We start from the raw sequence: 19701 nt of genomic DNA, 5'->3' as shown, positions 1-19701 counted from the left end.
GGGGAGGCGTCGCCGGGAGGGCGGCGGGCGGCGGGGGCGCGGCGCCGGCCCGGGGCGCTGACCGGGCCTTTCTTCTCTCCCCCGGTGCAGACCTCTCACTGCTCCAGGAGGACCTGCCTGAGGACGCGGACGGACGTGAGTGGCCGGCGGCCCGGGAGCCTAAGCGGGCGGGAGGTCTCTGGACCCCTCCGCGCTGGGAACGCCGGCGTGGTTCGGCTGGGGCGGCCGCGGTCGCGCGGGCCCCGGGGGTGCCGGGCGGCTGTTGGGGAAGTGGAGGCCGATGAGGCAGAGGTCTCATTGGGGACATAGTGTGTTTTTTCCTGAGTGTCTTCCGCATCCTCACCCCGAGGAAGGAGGCGGCCGAGTGCGGAGGTGTTTCCGCAGGGCTCCTGGGCTGCGCGGTGGCTGTGCGGCCGGCCCTCGGGAGGAACCCCGGCCCCAGTATGCACATTACATACCTGTGTCTGACTTCAGTTCTGAGCAGTTTTAGGTACCCCCCCCCAACACACATACTTGATTTATGAATTAAAGGGAAGTTAGAAGGTGTGGCCTTAGCAGGCGACGGTGACTAGGCTTAGAGAGCAGATTTCTTCAAATCTTCAAAACTCATCCACACCCTCTATATGCTAAAACTACAGGTTTAGGGTTGTACCTGGGGAGATACTGAAGTTTCAAAGAGTTGGTTCTTGTGTAAATTAAGAAAAAAACCCTCAACTTTTGGACATTGTCTCCATCGTATTGATAGAAATGAATTGATAGAGGTCCTTCACTTTGTATGTGTTTTTCTAAGCATCAGAAGATGGGGGGGGTGATGACGGAAAAGACAAAGACGAATTAACTAAGTTTATATTGGGAAGAAGTCATAAACTGGAGTTAATGTGAATTTCTACTTATGCTAGTGTTTCCAGATAGTGACTGATCACAAATAAAATAGCTGGATTTGGAATGCATCTTACGAATAGTGTACAAAAATGTAATAAGCGTAGGTTATGGGAAATTTAAGGGGGCAAGAAATATGCAGAGTTAAGTGTCATGGTACAAGTGTCACCTAGTTAAGGGGAAAGCCTGCGCAGTTCCGAGAGTGTGGTTTTAATGCCTGTGCAAGTGATTCAGAGATGCCATAGTTGAAATTGCTCTTCTAAATACTGTGCAGTTAATCTTTAGCATCGTCTAATGTGGTTCCCTTTACCCAAATTAAATTGTTTTGAGCAAAGTAAGGGAGATGTCCTTTGAAAAGAGTGTTTTTGAAACAAATGAATCATATCAGACTTGTATGTTGTTAAGTCAATTTTCGGGAGTATGAGGAATATTGCTTTTGCCTAAGTAGTTCTCTTACAGGGAGCAGTACACCTGTAGTGAAGGATAGCTTTTATGTGACATTTAGTGTTTTTCCTAGGCCACTTGTTGACCCAGTAGTATGCTTAAGATATTAAGGCACCTATTGATTTTAGATCTCTTGCAAGGTCAGAGCTGGAGATGTGGCCCTGATTGTGTTATCTTGAGACAGGAGCTTCTTGTTCTTAGGAAGTATAGGAGTCATTCAGTAAGTATTTATGCCAGATTGTAGCAGGAACATTTCACTTTAAATTGTCTGCCTAAAGGAAGATGTGTGGTAGACTTTCTTCCTTGACTCTGAGCACAGTCTGGAGGGGCAGTGAGTTTGGGGACTGCTGAAGTTGGAATGTAGCTGTGGAAAGGATGGTGGCCACCTGAGCCCTCTAGTGGTTTCAAAGCAGCTCTCAGTGCTGTCAGGAAGGTGCCTTGTAGAAGTCTTGGTAGCACTTTTGGTCAACTTGTACAACTCCCTGTCCCTGTCTTGCCATTTGAAATAGGCATAATATCACTGCATAGTGTCATTCAGAGCTCTACATGAATTAATGTGTGAATTAATGTCAGAACAGTATCTAGTAAGTAGAGATGACTGTATTTACTGTTCTGAGTAAAGCGCCCTTAAGGGGGCTTCAAGGAGAGGGGGAAACTGGTATTGAACATTATGGAGTCTGTACTTAGGAAATGTGGCTAAATGCCTGTGCTTTACCTTCTTAAGAGTTGGTTCTCTATTTGGTTTGAGATAAGACCTTAGCTATTTGAAGGCACAAATAGTTCACTCGCTACTCATTTGATTGAAGACTTTGTTAGAGTAGTTGCCGAATTTTTCTCAGTTGCTAGATTTTTTTAAAAAAATTTTTTTACTGAGTTTTTGGGCATTTCATATAATGGATCTTAATAAAATTTAGATTCCATCCCTCATCTGTGCACCACCTCCCCCATAGCCCCCAGTTGCTAAAATTTTTACAGGTCATACTTTACCCAGAGTATTCAGAGCATCTTTGACCACTTTGATCTCTTGTGAAGGAAGAAAGAATGAGGGGAAAATTTGGCTGTAGTGGCCAAATAGAGAACAGTTAGCATTCACATCCTGGGGCAGCTGGGGATAGCAGAGGGCCAGGGATACAGGACACAGAACTGCCCTTACACCCGAATATATGCTTGGGAGCATGAATTTCTCTTCTGGAGGGCAGCTACAGAATCCTCCCTGCAGCCAGCTAGGTATAAGTTGCCCTTGAGATAGGGAGAAATGATTTTGTGGTCAGGCTCTAGAACCTCAGGTGTTTTCTTATCTGTAATGGGAGAGTAGTTCTATTGTGTAGGTAATTTGCACTTGTGGAGTCCAGGAGAGCACACCGGAGGAGCAAGTCTTAGGTCTTAGGACCTAAGTTTGTAGACTGGTAGAAGGGTTGATCAGAGACTGATTTGGCTGGTACCTTTGGAGAAAAAAATTTCTTCAGTCATACTGAGCGAGAAATGATATGTTGTATTATATATGGAAAGGCCATAAAGATAAAATCACTATTAAGTATTATTAAAATTACTTTTAGAAAAATAATATGGTATGTATATATTTTAAGTTTGAAAGTGGTTGTTTTCAGTAGTCTCATGTAATATGCTTTGAATTTCAAAGTGAAAGCAAACAACTGACTCCATTTGAATAGTGTCTCAGCAGATTTCAGAGTTGAGTAAAAACCCTTTTAATTTTTATGATTATCTTCCTTGAATAATGGAATCAGTTCATAATTATAGCTTTTTTTTTTGTTTTGGGGTTTTTTTTTTTTTTTTTTTTTTTTTTTTTTTTTTTGTCTTTTTGAGACAGGGTCTCCTTGTAGCCCCAGCTGTCCTAGAACTCACTATGTAGACCAGGCTGGCCTTGAACTCACAAAGATCCGCCTGCCTCTGCCTAATAATTGCAGATTTTTTAAGAGAAATAGTTCAAAATTTTATTGTCAACTTACCAAAGGTACAATTTTGATTTATGTTGGAGTTACTGAATTTCTAAAATGGGTGAGATCAGATTTAAAGATACAGTAAAAATTAATGAGCTAATATTTATAAAAATTCATCAAAGGGATTTGATTCAGTTTTAAACTTTTCAAAGTAGTATTCTGAGGAATTATGTTTTAAAAGAATGATGACACTTGATAGCTTACTGAAGCTTTTGTTGCTGGCTCTTCCCAGTAGTGCTTGTGGTGTGTGGTGTGAAGGCTGTGCTATTCTGACATTGGTGAAGAAGTCATTTGATGCTTACAGGGACCAAGTTATGCTCTTGAGCAACAAAACTAAGTTCAGACAGAACTTTAACGTAGGCCTTCTTAAAAATATTGTGCTTTAGTCAGGCGGGGTGGCGCATGTGTTTAATCCCAGCACTCGGGAGGCAGAGGCAGGGGGATCTCTGTGAGTTCACGGCCAGCCTGGTCTACATAGTGAGTTCCAGGACAGCTGGGGCTACAGGGAGACCCTGTCTCAAAAAGACCAAAAAAGAAAAAAAAAAATTGTGCTTCAAGTTTTGTCTCTTAAATTGTGTATAACAGCTCATGTTTCTCTCATCTAGGTCATTTGTTGGACATTGTGCCTAAAATACTTGAAAATTAATCTAGGGTGTTGTATGATTTATTTTAAACAGGGTTAGGGTGGCTCTTGGGTGTAATATAGTAAATTCAGTCTTAATTCCCTCCTGTTTTAACTGTAATAAAGCACAATGTCAAGGAGGTTTTGAAACTAAGTTTTGGAGTGTGCCACCCCCACAGGTTTTTCCTGTGATTGTTTGGGCCTTGAGGGGAGTGTTGCAGTAGCAGAAATAAGGAGTCTTGAGCCAACTGAGTGTGATGATTTATTCTTCTGTCTCCAGTTCCCCCTGCTAATTAAAAAAATAACTAAAATTGAAAAAGAATTCTGTGTGTGTTTGTATGTCTCTGTGCACATGAATGCAGGTGTCCTTAAGAGGCCAGAGGCATTAGATCCCCCCTCCCCCGAGCCCCTCCATTTCCCCTGGAGCTCCTCTGGCTCCTCTAGAAAACCAGTTCTGATAAGGTTCACAGAAGGGGAGGGTGGCAAGAGGTAAAAACTTAGGACTGTGTCTATTAGCAGCCAGGGTATCATTTAAAACCCCCTAGGTGGGTACCCTTTCAAGGAATGATATTTAGATGTTTTATTGAGACATCCTAGAAAAGAAACCTTTAAAATAGTTTTAGTGGTGGGGCAGAAGTGGCTCAGCAGTTAAGAGCATTGGCTGCTCTTGCAGAGGACCAGGGGTTCGATTCCTAACACCCATATAGTGGCTAGCAACCATTGGTACCTCCAGTTCCAGGATATCTGGTGCCCTCTTCTGTCCTCTGAGGGTATTACACTCATACACATAAAAATAATAAAAATATTTTTTAAAATAGTTTTAGTGAGATCTCAAGAAATAGCTCAACCATCAAGAGTTCTCACTGCTGTTGCAGAGGACCCAGGCTCTGTTCCTAGTACCCAGTGCCTGGGACTCTCGTTCCAGGGACTCCAACGCCCTCTGCTGGCTTCCATTGACTCTTGGATACATGGTACAGTTAACTCGCATGCACACAAGCACGTGTGCACATATACAAATAAGTAAATAAACAATAGTTTTAGTGGTGCCCATATGAGGGGTGCCTCACATAGAATTTTTTTTTTAAGTTAAAAGAAGAAAACCCTAGTTCTATGTATAGGATTGTAGCTGCGTACACCCCCCCCCAAAAAAAAAACACAGCAGAATTAAATGTATAGTTTTTGTTTGTTTTGTTTGTTGTGATCTTCCTAGGTCCCCAGTAAGAGCCAGTGCTCTTAACCGCTGAGTCTTCGCAGCCTGACACAAGTCCTTTTTCATGCGGTTTGCGATATGTTCTAGTATCTGTTGTCTTCTCATCACCATATCAGGATATTTGGAAGAGATGTTTTGAATTTTGGTGTTCAATTTATCATTTTCTCATAGAGGCCCTGTATCAGGCTGAGAACATTATTGGAGTTTGCTGTGAGCTTTTTAGAGTTAGGAATAAATGTAGATTTTCTCAGTTTTTCTGTTTAATGAGAAGATTGCATTTTTTAGTTTCCAGTATGAATTTAATTGTTTTTTGTTTTGTTTTGTTTATGTCTATGAATGTTATGACTGCATGTAGGTAAGTGCACCCGTGTCGTGCAATGCCTGTGGAGGACAGAAGAGGCTGTCGGATCCCCTGGAACTGGAGTTACAGACAGTTGTTAGCTGCCATGTTGGTGCTGGGATTCGAACCCGGGTCTTCTGCAAGAACAGTCGGTGTTCTTAACCAATGAGCAATCTCTCCCGCCCCTGATTTTTTTTTTTTTAAAGCATTTCAATATGTCAAGTTTATTTTGTAGAAATAACTCATTTGTTCAGGACTTACTGGAGATTGATGGTAATTTGGACCTGGGTTACGTTCAAATTTTTTATTTGAACTACTTGTGGAAAAAAGGATTAGTAGCCAAAGTAATTGAGTTCCTAAGGCCAAGCAAAATATCCTCTCACTGTAGGGAACAAATAAGGCATACATAATGTTTGGGAGCTCCACACTCTGTAAGTGCTGTTTGGTAGGCTGCATGCCTCTCTGGCCATCAAATAGTGGTTAGAAAGCTTGATCTTGGCGACACACTTGGAAGTAAACACTCTACTGCCCTTTCAGTTTACTTATTTACAGTCTTCCATCAGTATCCCAAGGGGCTTGGTTCCAGGACCCCCCTAATTTCTAAAGATCTAGTAATAAACATTGCTTTGCAGATGCAAATATCCCTTTTACCAAATGAAATCTTTGCTTAAACCTGTTTACACTTTGAATTATCTCTAGATTACTGATCATACCTAATACAATGTAAATACTATAGTTGTTAGATTATATTATTTGGGCAATATTGACAAAACTATGGTACTCAATATAGAAGCAAAGTGGGTTTTGTTTTAAAGACTTTATTTATTTCTTTTTTAATGTGTATGAGTGTATTGCCTACATGTATATGAGTGCACCTGTATTGTGCAATGCCACGGAGGTCAGAAGAGGGCTTTGGATTCCCCTGGAACCAGAGTTAAGGACAGTTCGTAGCCACCATGTGGGTGCTGGGAATCGAACCCAGGTCCTCTGCAAGAGTGGTCAGTGACCTTAACCGCTGAACCATCTCTCCAGCTCCCAAAGTGGGTTTTTTGTTGACTTTGTTTTTCTCTTCTAAATTTGGTTGAATTCATGAATGCCAAACTTGTGGACAGGAAGGCCCATTGTGCTGTAGATTATTCTTGCTTTATAAGATGTGGTGGCTCACACCTGTGATCCCAGCATGTGGGGGCCCCAGGCAAAAAGATTGTGAGTCTGAGGCCACTCTGGATTACACAACAAATTCTGGACCTAGACCTTGTCTCAGAAACGAAAAACATGGTCTGGTTCTGTAGACTGAAGCACTTGCCATCAAGCCTGATAACCTGAATTTAATCCCTGGGCCCCACATGGTAGATGGAGAGAACCGACTCCCACAAGTTGTCCTCTACCTCCACATGTGGATATGCACATAGACACAAAGATAAATGTAAAAAAATTTTAAAACTTTTTATTGAGTTTTTACGATTTTCATAAATATATTTACTACTAATTTTTTTTTTTAATTTAAGCCAAAAATGCAAAAACTTGCCTTGAGTTCACCTGTGAAAATGTTATAGGACAATTTTTTACTTTCTCATAAAAATCATTTCTAAAGATTTAGTAACTTTTAGTATTTTAGTAACTTTATATGGTCTGGTAAACATTTTGCATATTATTGCAAGGCACAAATTCAGACTTGAGTTACCTGTTGCTTGAGGCTGTATGTATAAGGACTGAATTGCAAGTTTTTCAAATTTATGTCTAATTTTTTTTTTGGTCTTTTTGAGACCGGGTCTCCCCAAACTCACAGAGATCCGCCTGTCTCTGCTTCCCTGGTGCTGGGATTAAAGGTGTGCACCACCATGCCCAGCAGATTTATGTCTTTTTTAAAATTGGTTTTCTTCCCCCAAACAGTGACTTCATTAGGTTTCGCTACATCACTAGGTTAGGGGTTGGAGAGTTCTAGAAGGAGCCAGCTAGTGTATGCTATAGGCTTTAACCCATAGCTGCTCAGATCTGCATGATATAGTGAACACTTGCATTGTGTATAGATGTATAAACATAGATGTCTCCCAGTAAAGCTTTGTTTACAAAAGCAGAAAATGGGACATTAGGCTTGCTGGTCTTAGCTGTAAAATCAAAGTCTGTCACGTTAAAAAATAATTCATTATTTTTATGTGTATGAGTTTTGCCTGCATGTAAGTTTATAATGTGTGTTCGCAGTGCCTATGAAGGCCAGAAGAGAGCACCTGGAACTGAGGATACAGATGGTTGTTAGTCACCTTGTGGGTCCTGGGAACTGAACCAGGGTCCTCTGGAAGAAACAGCAATGCTCTTAACTGCTGAGCCATTTCTCCATCTCTCCAGTCTCTACACATTTTCTTTTTTCTTATAGCTAAATGCCCAGCACACAGGGAGCTTTTTTTTTCCCCTTTGGTCTTTTTAAGACAGGGTCTCCCCATTACCCCAGCTGGCCTGGCCTCGATCTTGTGTGAGATCCAACTGACTCTTACCTCCTGAGTGCTGGGATTAAAGGTGAGTGCCACCATGCCCAGATCTTTGATATGTAGCTACTGAGATGAACCTTTATTTTTCTGAGCAAGCTAAATAGGCCAAAAGCTCAAATAATTTATTTTAAAAATTAAACTTGTTTCAAATCCATAAACTCTCATAAAAGCAGCACAAATATAGTGACTTTCTGATACTAACTTGCATCCAGTTATTGTTAACATTCTGGTTTCTTTCTTTCTTTTTTTTTTTGAGACAAGGTCTCCCTGTAGCCCCACCTGGCCTGGAACTCGCTATGTAGATCAGGCTGGCCTTGAACTCACAGAGATCTGCCTGCCTCTGCCTCCCAAGTGCTGGGAATAAAGGCATGCACCACCATACCTGGCTTATTGTTAACATTCTGACAGTGGGCTCTGCCTCTACATAATTAGACAAATACAGACAAAATGCATATGTTAATCTTCATTAAATGTATATGTTAATCTTCATTTCGGCAATGAGCCTTTTGAGAATAGTGACCTTTAGTCCTTATCTCCTAAGAGCAAAGACATTCTCTACATAGACATAGTCATCTAGCCCAGAAAAAGTTAGCATTGACACAGTTCTGTTGTATATGTAGTCCATATTGAAATGACATCAGTTGCCCAATGCTAAGCTTTATAGCACCTATTTTTGGCTAATCCAAGTTTGCACAGCAAGCCAGTAAACAGTGTTCCTCCATGGTCTGTGCTACAGGTTCCTGCCCTGAGTGTCTGCCTTGGCTTCCCTTGATGATGGACTGTGCTGTAAGCCAAATAAACCCTTTCCTCCCCAAGTTGGTTTTGGTCAGCGTTCTTATCACAGCAATAGAAAGAAACTAAGGCACACACTGTACTTACTTGTCATGTCTCTGTTTTCTCAGCCTTGTAACACTACTTTATTTTTCAGTTTAGCTTATTTTATTGTTTTTTTTAGACAGGGTTTCCTGTGTAATGTAGCCTGGCTGGAACTTGTTGTATAGCCCAAGTTGACCTCAAACTTGCAATCTTCTAGCCTCTGGCTCTGGAGTGCTGAGATTGCAGGTATGTATCACCATGCCCAGAGATACTGACATTTTAGAAGGGTACAGTGATTGTTTATGTTTCCTCTTGGATTTATTCTATTTTATTTTTGCTTTTTGGCAAAACAAGCTTGTAGTAATCTGATTTGCTCAGCATTCTAAGCCAGGAGGCCCTGTAGGCAGCCTCTCTTACTGGTGATAGTGAGGTGATGTCTGCCAAATTTCAGCGCTGTAAAGATTCAGATTTTCCTTTTATAGTTAATAAATAATATTAGGGAGCAATCCCATTCTATGCTGTTAGTGTTAGAATGCATTGACACATCTGTCTTGGATCAATTATATTACCCAGCTGGCCTTCTGCTCTATAGGAGAGCCTGATTTTCTTCCTCACTCATTTCTGTATTTATTTGGTAAAATATGTTATTTTGAATTCCTATTTTTTTATTTTTAATATAATTCATACATGTGTATAATGTATTTTGATCATACTCACCTCCTGTCACCCTCTCCCCCTTTCACTCTTACTGATTGTCTTCTTTGCAACTGTTCTCTACTTTTATGACTTGAGGGAGCAGGTAACCCACTGAATTCAGTTAGGATTGCTTAATGAGATGGGTGACGGCTGCTTTAGAGGTGCATGTGCACCTTACCAGTGGCTACACTGCTGAAAAAAAAAAGATCTCCCTCTCCTGAAGCGACCATTAATTGCCAGCAGCTTCTCATGGGGGCTTCATGAGTCCCTCCTCTAGCAAGTGTTAAAGGTGGACCCTTGTGAGCTCCTCTCCTCCATGACAGAACATTGACAGGCTCAACCTTGTGCAGTTAATCACAGCTGTGTGAGTTCCATTTTGCAACAGCATGTCGTGTCTGGAGCACGGCATTCCACAGCACTCCTCCCCTTCTTCTGGCTCGGACATTCTTTCTGCCCTTCTGTCATATCCTTTGAGCCTTTGAGTAGGTGTTATAGATATCCCATTTAGGGCTGAATACTCAACAGTCCCTATTCTCAGCACTGTGACCAGCTATGAGTCTCTGCAGTAACTGCTGCCCTTTGCAAAAAGAAGCTTTTCTGACCAAAGCTGACAGCAGCACCAATCTATGCTATGAACATATTTAGAAGGCAGGTTGATGGGCACAGCATATCCATTCAGCAAAACAACAGTAGTATAGTAGTAGGCTTCCTGCTAGGACCTGTGACCTCCCAAGCCATGGGCTTAAAGCCCCATTTCTCTTCCTTCCTCCCTCCCTCCCTCCAGTCCGTCTTTTTGAGACAGGGTCTCCCTGTAGCCCCTGGAACTCATTGTGTAGACCAGACTGGCCTTGAACTCACAAAGATCTGCCTGCCTCTGCCTCCCAAGTGCTGGGATTAAAGTTGTGTGCCACCATGCCTGGCAAAGTCCCATTTCTTAAGATAATGTTTGTAAAAGGAATTTAAGTAGCCTGGGTTATGTCTTGTTATCTTTCATTTTCTAAAATACAAAAACTTGAGAGACAAAAATTTGACAGATTGATTGTGGCCTAAATAGTATCAAGTGTATTAGGCAGGTTTTCTAGGGGAACAGGACCAACAGAACATGTGTAAATACACAGAACTTACGTGTGTGTGTGTGTGTGTGTGTGTGTGTGATGGATGCTCTAGAATAGCTTACAGTATCGGGGCTGGGTAATTGAATAGTGGCCGTCTGCACACTGAAGGGCTGGGAACTGGTAGCTGTTAATTCCATGAAACCAGGTGCTCCTACAGCAGTTGCAGTCTGGCACTGAAGGTCTGGAAGATTCCTGGAGAGCTTTGGTCTTCAGTCAATATTAGAAGGGTGAGTCTGATGACAGCAAAGTGGGAAATGAGTTACTCAGGAAGCAAAGGCAGCAGCACTGCTTTCCCCTCGGCCTGTTTGTGTCTGGGCCTCCTGCTGGAAGGTGCTGCCTACACTGAAGGTTCTTCTGCCCTCAGTTAATCTTTTCTGGAAATGCCCTAGCAGACCCATCCAGACCCATGTCTCAGTTGATTCCTGATCCTGTCAAGCTGGCTGTCAAGATTAACTGCTACATGAGGGAAAAACTGAAAATGTCAGCCTTTTTCTGTTCCATAGGATATTGTCAGATGTTATACGGGGCATAAAAGGGTGTTTGGATCAAATTGGTAAAAGTTTGGTTGTACAAATTAATCATTTTTCTTTTGTTTAGTACTTCTCAAAGTCATTAATATGCCAGGGTAGTCGTGACTATCTTAGAGAAGCGTGAAGTATGTTAAAGGGACCCTTGACTCAGCAAGTACCTCTGTGGGCTATCTTTTCATTAATAAATACAAATCAGTGTGCTTCCCTCAGAGAAACATTGAACTGAGGATTTGGGGGCAATTTATACATGTCAGGGACAAAAAGGTAGAAGGAAGGCAGAATAAAATGAAGAAAGCAAAAGCGTAACTACTGTAATTGTTGACTCTGAAGATTGCAGGGAATACAGAGGAGAAGGAACCCTCCATTAGAAAGACTAAAAAGTCTTCCTGGATGGTATCTGTAATAGGTAAATTTAAGCTGAGATGAGGCTAGAGGAGACAGAACCAGGACAAAAGACATAGGGCAGGAGACAAGAAAGGAGTGGGGCACTGCATTGGTTACTTTCCTTGACACTGATAAAGTACTTGACAGAAGTAACATAATAGAAGAAGGACTCACACTTTAGGGGATTTAAGTCCATCATGGAGGGGAAGGCATGGGGGCTGGGAAGGGCTCAGTCTCTGTTGACAGCAATATGAGGTGGCTCTGGTCACACTGTACATCTCCAGAATCAGAAGTGGGTATCACCTTTAAGGTCTTGCCCCTAAGCTCACCTACTGAAGACTCCACAACTTTCAGAATAGGAAACTGGCACTCTAGCATTACCGTGGGAGTGAGCCATCTCTTTGCTCTTCTGCTCTGGGATGATGCAGTAAAGAAGCCCCTGCCAGACACAGCCTCTTAGACTTCTTAGCTTCCAGAACCATGAGCCAGTAAGCTCTGTTCTTTATAATCAATTACTCAATCTGTGGCATTGTTATAGCAACACAGAATGGACTAATTCCTATAAGCAGACACCTCCCCTTTGTTTGGTAAGCTGTCGTGTCCAGCTGTCATACAGATGATCCCTAAAGTTTCCTGCTCTATTACAGAACAACATGTGCACATACTTTACAGAATTTCTACCTCAATGTATTTTTTCTGAAAGGCGAAATGCCCTCTGGACCTTATAAAGTCATTCCTTGTTATGACTTGTCTCTGTCACATTTCCCAGTTGTCTTCAGTTAGGAAACATGAAGTTTTCAATTCTCTATTTTTAAAAGATTTGATTTTTTAAAAAAATTTATTTTGGGGGCTGGAGAAATGGCTCAGCGGTTAAGAGCACTAACTGCTCTTGCAGAGGACCCGGCTTTGATTCCCAGCACCCACATGGCAGAACTAAACTGTCGTTAACTCCAGTTTCAGGGGAATCCAAAGCCCTCTTCTGACCTCCCAGGCAAAGCTTAACATGGGTGTATTCACTTACATGCAGGCAGTACACTCATATACATAAAATAAAGATAATAAAATATTTTTTAAAATTGTGTGTTTATGTAGATGCCGGTGGAGGCCAGAAGAGAGTGTCAGAGCCTCTTGAACTGGAGTTACAGACAACTGTGAACTGACTGATGTGGGTGCTGGGACCAGAACTTGGGTCCTCTGAAAGTATTTTTAATCTCCACCGCTGAGCCATCACTCCAGCCCCAGCTCTGTATTTTAGGCACCGCTTTTGTTGTTTGGTTTTATGAGACAGTATCTCCCCGTAGCCCCAGCTGGCCTGGAACTTGCCATGTAGACCAGGCTGGCCTCAATCTCACCAATGTCTGCCTCCCAAGTAGTGGGATTAAAGGCAAGCATCACCACTCCTGGCCCTAAACCACTGCGTTTTTGGGTCCTCAAGTGGAATGAAAAATACAAAGTATTCTGCATCTAATCCTTCCTTTCATATCCCAACCCCATCAGAGACTGTAGTGCATTTTGCTTAGAGCAAACTAGAGCAATCAGATCTTATGACTCTCATGAAAAGTTTCCTGGGGATAAATCAAATAGGATAATCTTAGGGATTTTTACAAAAAATGTACCAGCAGCTTTGGGTTCTAAAGGCTTTTCCCTTAAATGATCTCCAGTCTATCATTTTGTGAAAAGCATGAATCTCACTGTCTTAAAGCTACCAGAATATACTGCCCCAAAGGAGAAATGTTTCTATACTTTAAAAAAACATAAGGAGGGGGAGCTTTGCAAAATTAATGAAAATATTAAGAGATCAATTCTTTAAAGATAAACATTTAATACAAGTTGGTATAAGTAAAATGTTTTCTAATCCTTTTAAAAAAAATACAGACTGAAAACTTATTACAAATATTTTAATTTTGACACTTGAGTTGGAAGAGATTCAGAATTACCATTTGCATTTTCTTTGACTTATGTCAACAAAATTTCTCAGAGCTCACGGCTCTTAAAATATAAAGTTGAAATTAGTTCTACATATTTGCATTCTAAACAATAAATTCTATTCTCTTCATCTGTGAATCCATAATTATTTTTTAGAAGCCATATTCATTGAATGCCTTTTCAAAAAATTTTGCTTACTAAATGTTTATCATTATTTGTGAATATTCCAGATGGTCAACAGTATTAATAACAATAATGGAAACTCAGTAAAATTTTTGTTGTATGACCAAAGGAAATTCAGTTTTTTGTGCATTTGTGTATGTGTGTGATATATGCCTATCTGTGCGCATGTGTATGCTTGTCTAGACCAGAAGTCAGCATCTTCCTCTATCATTCTCCCCACTTTATATTTTGAGGTGGTCTCCCCTGAACCTGGAGCTTACCATTTTGGCTACACTGGCTGAGATCTGCTTGTCTGCCCCACCCCCAGCACTGAGGTTATAGATGCCTGCCACTGTACCTGGCCTTTTTATGTGGGTGCTGGGGGTCTGAATTTAGGTCCTCGTGCTTGCTATGCACTTCACCCACTTAGCCATTGCCCCAGCCTGGAAATTCAAATTTTAGGTCTCTCTGTATACATACTTCAGAATAAAGAAACACATTCTGAAGCATAAAAGCAGTCAGAACAAAATTTTGTGGTGAATTGGGCAGATATCAGGAAGGGAAAAGAAAAATGTAAAATAACCAGTTTATTAAATTTATTCATTAGTGGGTTTTTTTTTGGTTTTTTTTTTGTCTTTTTGAGACAGGGTCTCCCTGTAGCTCCAGCCGTCCTGGAACTCACTATGTAGACAGGCTGGCCTCAAACTCACAAAGATCCACCTGCCTCTGCGTCCCAAGTGCTGGGATTAAAGGCATGTGCCACCACACCTGGCCCTCATTAGTTTTTTAAGCAGATGAGAATGTTTACCTCTCACTTCTGTGTCATGAAAATGCACCTGCAGCTTTTGTATTACAATGGTGATTTGGGCCACCCTCTGAGAGAACTGTAAGATTTATGAAAATTCTTACTGAGTGAGCATGTTGCTAGATTGAATTCATAGTGTATCTGAGCATATTTGACAAGGGTAGAAAGAGGGCATACCAGAAGAACCCGAAGTGTCTCCATGAGAGCGTCAGGGCTTCTGTGTGCCCTTCTTCCTTGTGTCTGTTCTTTGGCAACTTGAGTGGCAGGAAGCGAGGCTTCGAGTTCTCTTAGAAACCTGTGGAAAGATGAATAGGTCATCTGGTTTGGAAAAGACATCATGATCTTTGTTTCTTAATTTTAAAAACTAAATGATTTTAATTAATGCAATTTTATCTTAACCTAGTTAAATATGTGCATCTGTTGCCCAGAATTGTCTGTTGCTCAAAGGAGATAATTGTGTGTTGTTGTTGTTGTTTTGTCTTTTTGAGATAGAGTCTTCCTGTAGCCCCAGCTGTCCTGGAACTTACTATGTAGACCAGGCTGGCCTTGAACTCACAGAGATCCACCTGCCTCTGCCTCCCTCTGCTTTGATCCTCTGCTGGGTTTAAAGGCATGCACCTGGGCCTGGCCAGGCGATAACTTGAATTAGCTTAAGTTGTTACTTAGGACAAACTGTACCAAGTTGCTTAGAATTTTCCAAATGTGAATGGTTTTCTGTAAATCTCTCTTTGGGGATTTTCTGTTTAGAATGGCCTCTTGCTCTCTAGTCTGCTTCACAAGCTCCTGTATCTCTCCTGAAACATTGATTTGGCTTGGAAGCTTTCACTTGCTCATCGAGCAAGCTAAAAGTAGACTATGTATACAGTGTATACCCACATGTATGTGCATATTTTCTGTCTTTTTTTTTATCACGTGGTCAGTGCCCACCACTATATACTGTATGTGCCATCCTACTTGCATAGGATAAATGAAAACTTAAAACACATTGAGATTTGATGTATCTAGAAACAGTCCCAGAGAGGGAAGGAAGGGCTGATGTTTGTCAGGCATTGTTAGATACTTTATAGACATCATTATTGTATGTGTGCCTTAAAAGTCTATGTATAGACACACTAAGGCAGTGGAGGCAGGAGGATCCCTGCAAGTTTGAGGCCACAGCTCGTCTAAATAACTAGACTTGGTCTCAAAAAAAAAACTTAACAAGTATTTTGTAAATGAGGAAACTTAGCCTTAGGTATTTGCTCAAGTTATAGATAGTTCATAAGTAACAGAACATGAGATTTGAACCCAGATCTGACACATTTTTATACTACTGCTAACTTTTAAACTTTTATTTTTAGGTAATGTTTTGTTTACAACAGCTGGAAATTGGGATGTTGTTTTCAAATACTTTGGATTTCTGTTAAGTGCAAGAAGCTGAGAGCAGTGTGGAGCTAGTTCTGCTGCCTGAGGGGATTTTGTCTTCTATGTAACAATATTCCATTGCTTAAGTAATGGATGAGTGTGCTTATCTGTTCTCTTCGTCTTGTCATCTTCCTTCCTGATTTTCTTCATATTAGAAGAAACTATTTCATGATCCAGAATTAGAAAGATGCATGTATTCAGTCTAATTTATGTTTAGCAGCCATTTTCAAAGGGTCTTGAGACTAGGTTTCTATTTCTATTGGAAATTTCATTCTATTAGGTTTCTATTCTATACTTGTAGCCAAGGTTGGCCTCAAACTCATGACCTGCCTCAGCCTCCTGAGTGCCCAGATCACCGGGTAAACAAGGCTAGCCTGGGTTACACAGTGAGACCTTGTCTCCAAAAAAAAAGAAAAAAGAAAAAAAGTGGTTTTGGTTATCAGACCATAGCTCAGTGTTGTTTTTGCATTAGCCGGGTAATCTTTCCTTGAACTGATATAGTCCATTTTTAAGTGGTAATTATTCATTGGTTGGATTTAGATCTGGTATCTTGTTTGTTTTCTGTTTCATTGGTTTTTGTTTATTTCCTTCCTGATTTTCTTTTGGGTTAACTGGATATTTTTTAATATTCCATTTTTATTCTTCTGTTTCTCTCTGGTTTTACCTTCTATATTTTAGAAATTATACTCAGGATTACAATTTTCATCTTTGTGTTACCATCTATTTAAAGTTAATGTACTGGGCTAAGAATATAGGTCAGCAGTAGAGTGCTTCCCTTGCATGTGTGAGGCCCTGAATTCCCAACACTGCAAAAAAAACCAAAAACAAAACACAAGTCGAGGGTGGAGGAAGATGGCTCAGCAGGTAAAAGCACTTTCCATCAAGTCTGCTGATCTGAGTTTGATCCTTGGAACCCACCGTTGCCCTCTGACCTCCACACACATGCTGTGGCACATTACCCCCTCCCCAAATAAATTGAAAAATGTCTAAAATTTTAAAGAACTTTAAGGGTTAATGTACTATCTCAATAAACTATAGAAACCTGTAGCAAACATTTGCCCATAAGACTCTGTACTACTTTATTTAAGGATATCACTAGCTGTACCATCTCTTAGGGCGTATATGGTGCAGCATTTTTTTTCAGTAGTAGTGACAGATTTTTTATCATTATCATTTCTGAGGTTTTCCTTTTAACCTGTGACAGGCATTTGCAGTGCTGCTGGGTAAGACTTAAGCATGCAGGTTGTAGCCATGGGTAGTCAAAACCTTATGGCCTTCCTAAAGATGAAATCCATAGTTTTACTAGGTCCAGTCAAGAACTGATGAGAAAGCAGGTATGGTGGCACATTCCTTAATTCCAATACTCAGAATTTGGACGCAGAGGGAGTGAATTCCAGGCCAACCTGGGCTACCTGTTGAGATCCTATCTTAACAATCTTTTAACTAGACAAGGTAAAGAGACTCAGGCTAAAATGACTCCACAGATCCTGGCAGGGGCCTCAGTACTAGAATAGAAGTGAGTCTTTGTAACCAGTGTCTGTGCAGAAGTGTTGTCAACCATGATTGATAGAGGAGTAACAAAAAGGAACAAAAATATAGTTTTGTTTCTTTTTTCTAGGAGTATACTTTTCAAATACACTTGTTTAACAATCCACATTTGAATTAGTTGGGGGTATTTATCAAATACAGATGTTTGTAGGCCTCACTCTAGACCTACATAATCAATATCTGAGTGTATGATCTAGGAATTTGTATTTTAGGTAAGTCTTAAGCATGGTGATGTTTGATAATAGCTACTGTTTGATAATAGTCTTCCCCACTGTCCTCTACCTTTTAAGAACTAGAATCAGTATCATTAATGTTTAGCTTTAAGATCATGTGACACTCTGATGAAACAGTTGGTCATAGTCACAGAATTCTAGAGGGTGCATAAAGGTGCCTAGAGAGATCATGCTAGTTCAGCAGACTTATAAAGAAGACAACTGAGGCCAAATGAGTGTCCAGTGGCTTTTACAGCTCTTCAATTCATAATGAATAAGGTACTTTATAATTTATAGGTCAGAAACTATGTAAGAATTTCCTGTACTATATAAATAATTATATATGTGGGTTTTGGGGTTTTTTTTTTTTTTTTTTTTTTTTTTGGTCTTTTTGAGACAGGGTCTCCCTATAGCCCCAGCTGTCCTGGAACTCACTGTGTGCACCAGGCTGGCCTTGAACTCACAGCAATTCTCCTGCCTCTGCCCCCACCACCATGCCCAGCTATGAATTAGAGATTTTTAAATATTCATATTCCTTCAATCTTGCTTTTCCCAAATGCTGTGTTTACAGATGTTAGCTCATGTCTAGCCTATGCCTCTTCATGTGTGGAATATAGTTACACTGTATTTTTTGTTCTTATCTTTTAATTCTGTCATCTTTGTTAGTTCTGAGATTGTTCCTATTCTATTGTTGAATGTTTCCCTTATGGTGTGTATTTCCTGCTTTTCCCACATCTGGGGTTGTTGTTATTATTATTCCTATAATTTATCAGACATTATGGTAAATTTACCCTTGTTGTGTGCCAGATGTTTTTACGTTCATTTATGTACTCTGATTTTATGCTAGAGCATGGGTAAAATACTTGAGGACAGTCTGCTCCTTTTGTGTTTGCCTGAAGCTTTGTCAGGGAAAACTAGAGCAGCCCTTGATGCCAAACTTTGTCTCTGAGTACTGTGCCTGTTGTCCTATGTACTGTTTTTTCATTTTAGTTCTTTATAATGATCAGGGTTCTGTTCTCCTGATCTCAGGCAGTTCTCTTAGACTCTCAAAGATATATATGTTTATATTTGTGTGTTTGTGTGTGTGTGTGTGTGTGTGTGAATGTTTCAAATAGTTACCTAAAGATTCCAGAAGTGGGCCTTTTAAAATGGGCGCTCTGGCCTAAAAATGGGTGCTCTGGCCTAAAATCTGAGCACTTCGGAGGCTGAGGCAGAAACAGCGTGATTTAGGACCAGCCTGAACTACATAGTGAGATCCTGCTTCAAAAACAAAATGGAAGCGAACCGTCCTATAGCTCTCTGATGTTCTCTCGTCTCAAGTTCTCAGTCCTGCAAATCACTGGCTGTACTGGCCGCACTGGCCTCCCTAGATTGTCACTCAGTCTTCTAGGAGGTTTTGGGGGTGGGGTTCCCTAGACTTGAGGCCTGTTTCCAGGTAGTCAGCTAAGGCAGGATTGGGCTCATTTCACTTGTTTCTTAAGCCACCCGGTTTATGAAAACAAATGTGGTCATTGATAGTGTTATTGAGAGAAATGAAAGAATGTTTGTTCTTTGACATAGGGACTTGCTATATAGCCCTAGCTGGCCTGGAATTTACTGTGTAGACCAGGCTGGCCTCAATCTCAGAGATTTACCTGCCTCTGCCTCCCAAGTGCTGGGATTAAAGGTGTGTACCACCATGCCCAGCCTTCAAAATAGGCATTTTAAAATGCTATTAAAGCAATAGCTTTGGGGATTTGATTGGAAAATCATTAATCTTTTCTATTCATATCACATTTGGGAGAATTTTTTTAAGGTTTTACTTTTTTAAATATTTTTTAAAATTATTTATTTCATAACCAAATGATTAGAAGAGGCATTTCATTACAACAGCATTGGCATAGTCAATAACAATTTCCAGAGCTAAGATGTATCTCTTTCAAAATTGGCTGCAAATTTTTAGGCTTACAGTTGAATTATTACAGTTATACAATATCCATTTCATTATTAAAATACATAGTTTCATACAGAAAAATTCATTTTTAATACAACTGACACTAAGATTTAATATTATTTTTATTTTATGTGTATGAGTGTATTGCCTGCATGTATGTGAGTGCACCTGTGTTGTGCAATGCCACAGAGGTCAGAAGAGGGCTTCAGATTCCCCTGGAACTGGAGTTAA

The 19701-nt window shown here is 40.6% G+C and overlaps 1 protein-coding gene across 1 annotated transcript in view; it reads left to right on the top strand.

The window, feature by feature from the left end:
* Positions 1–90: 90 nt before the first annotated feature.
* Positions 91–19701, top strand: part of Ppp4r1 (protein phosphatase 4 regulatory subunit 1) — a gene marked incomplete at its 5' end in the record, with an annotated part of 81098 nt that continues 61487 nt past the window's right edge. The window contains 1 exon segment of the mRNA XM_017798572.1: positions 91–135. Coding sequence (XP_017654061.1) covers positions 91–135 — 45 coding nt within the window.

This window comes from Nannospalax galili, unplaced genomic scaffold (assembly GCF_000622305.1).
Source record: "Nannospalax galili isolate Female #2095 unplaced genomic scaffold, S.galili_v1.0 scaffold155, whole genome shotgun sequence".
NCBI lineage: Eukaryota > Metazoa > Chordata > Mammalia > Rodentia > Spalacidae > Nannospalax > Nannospalax galili.
This window is presented reverse-complemented; position numbering and strand designations above follow the sequence as displayed.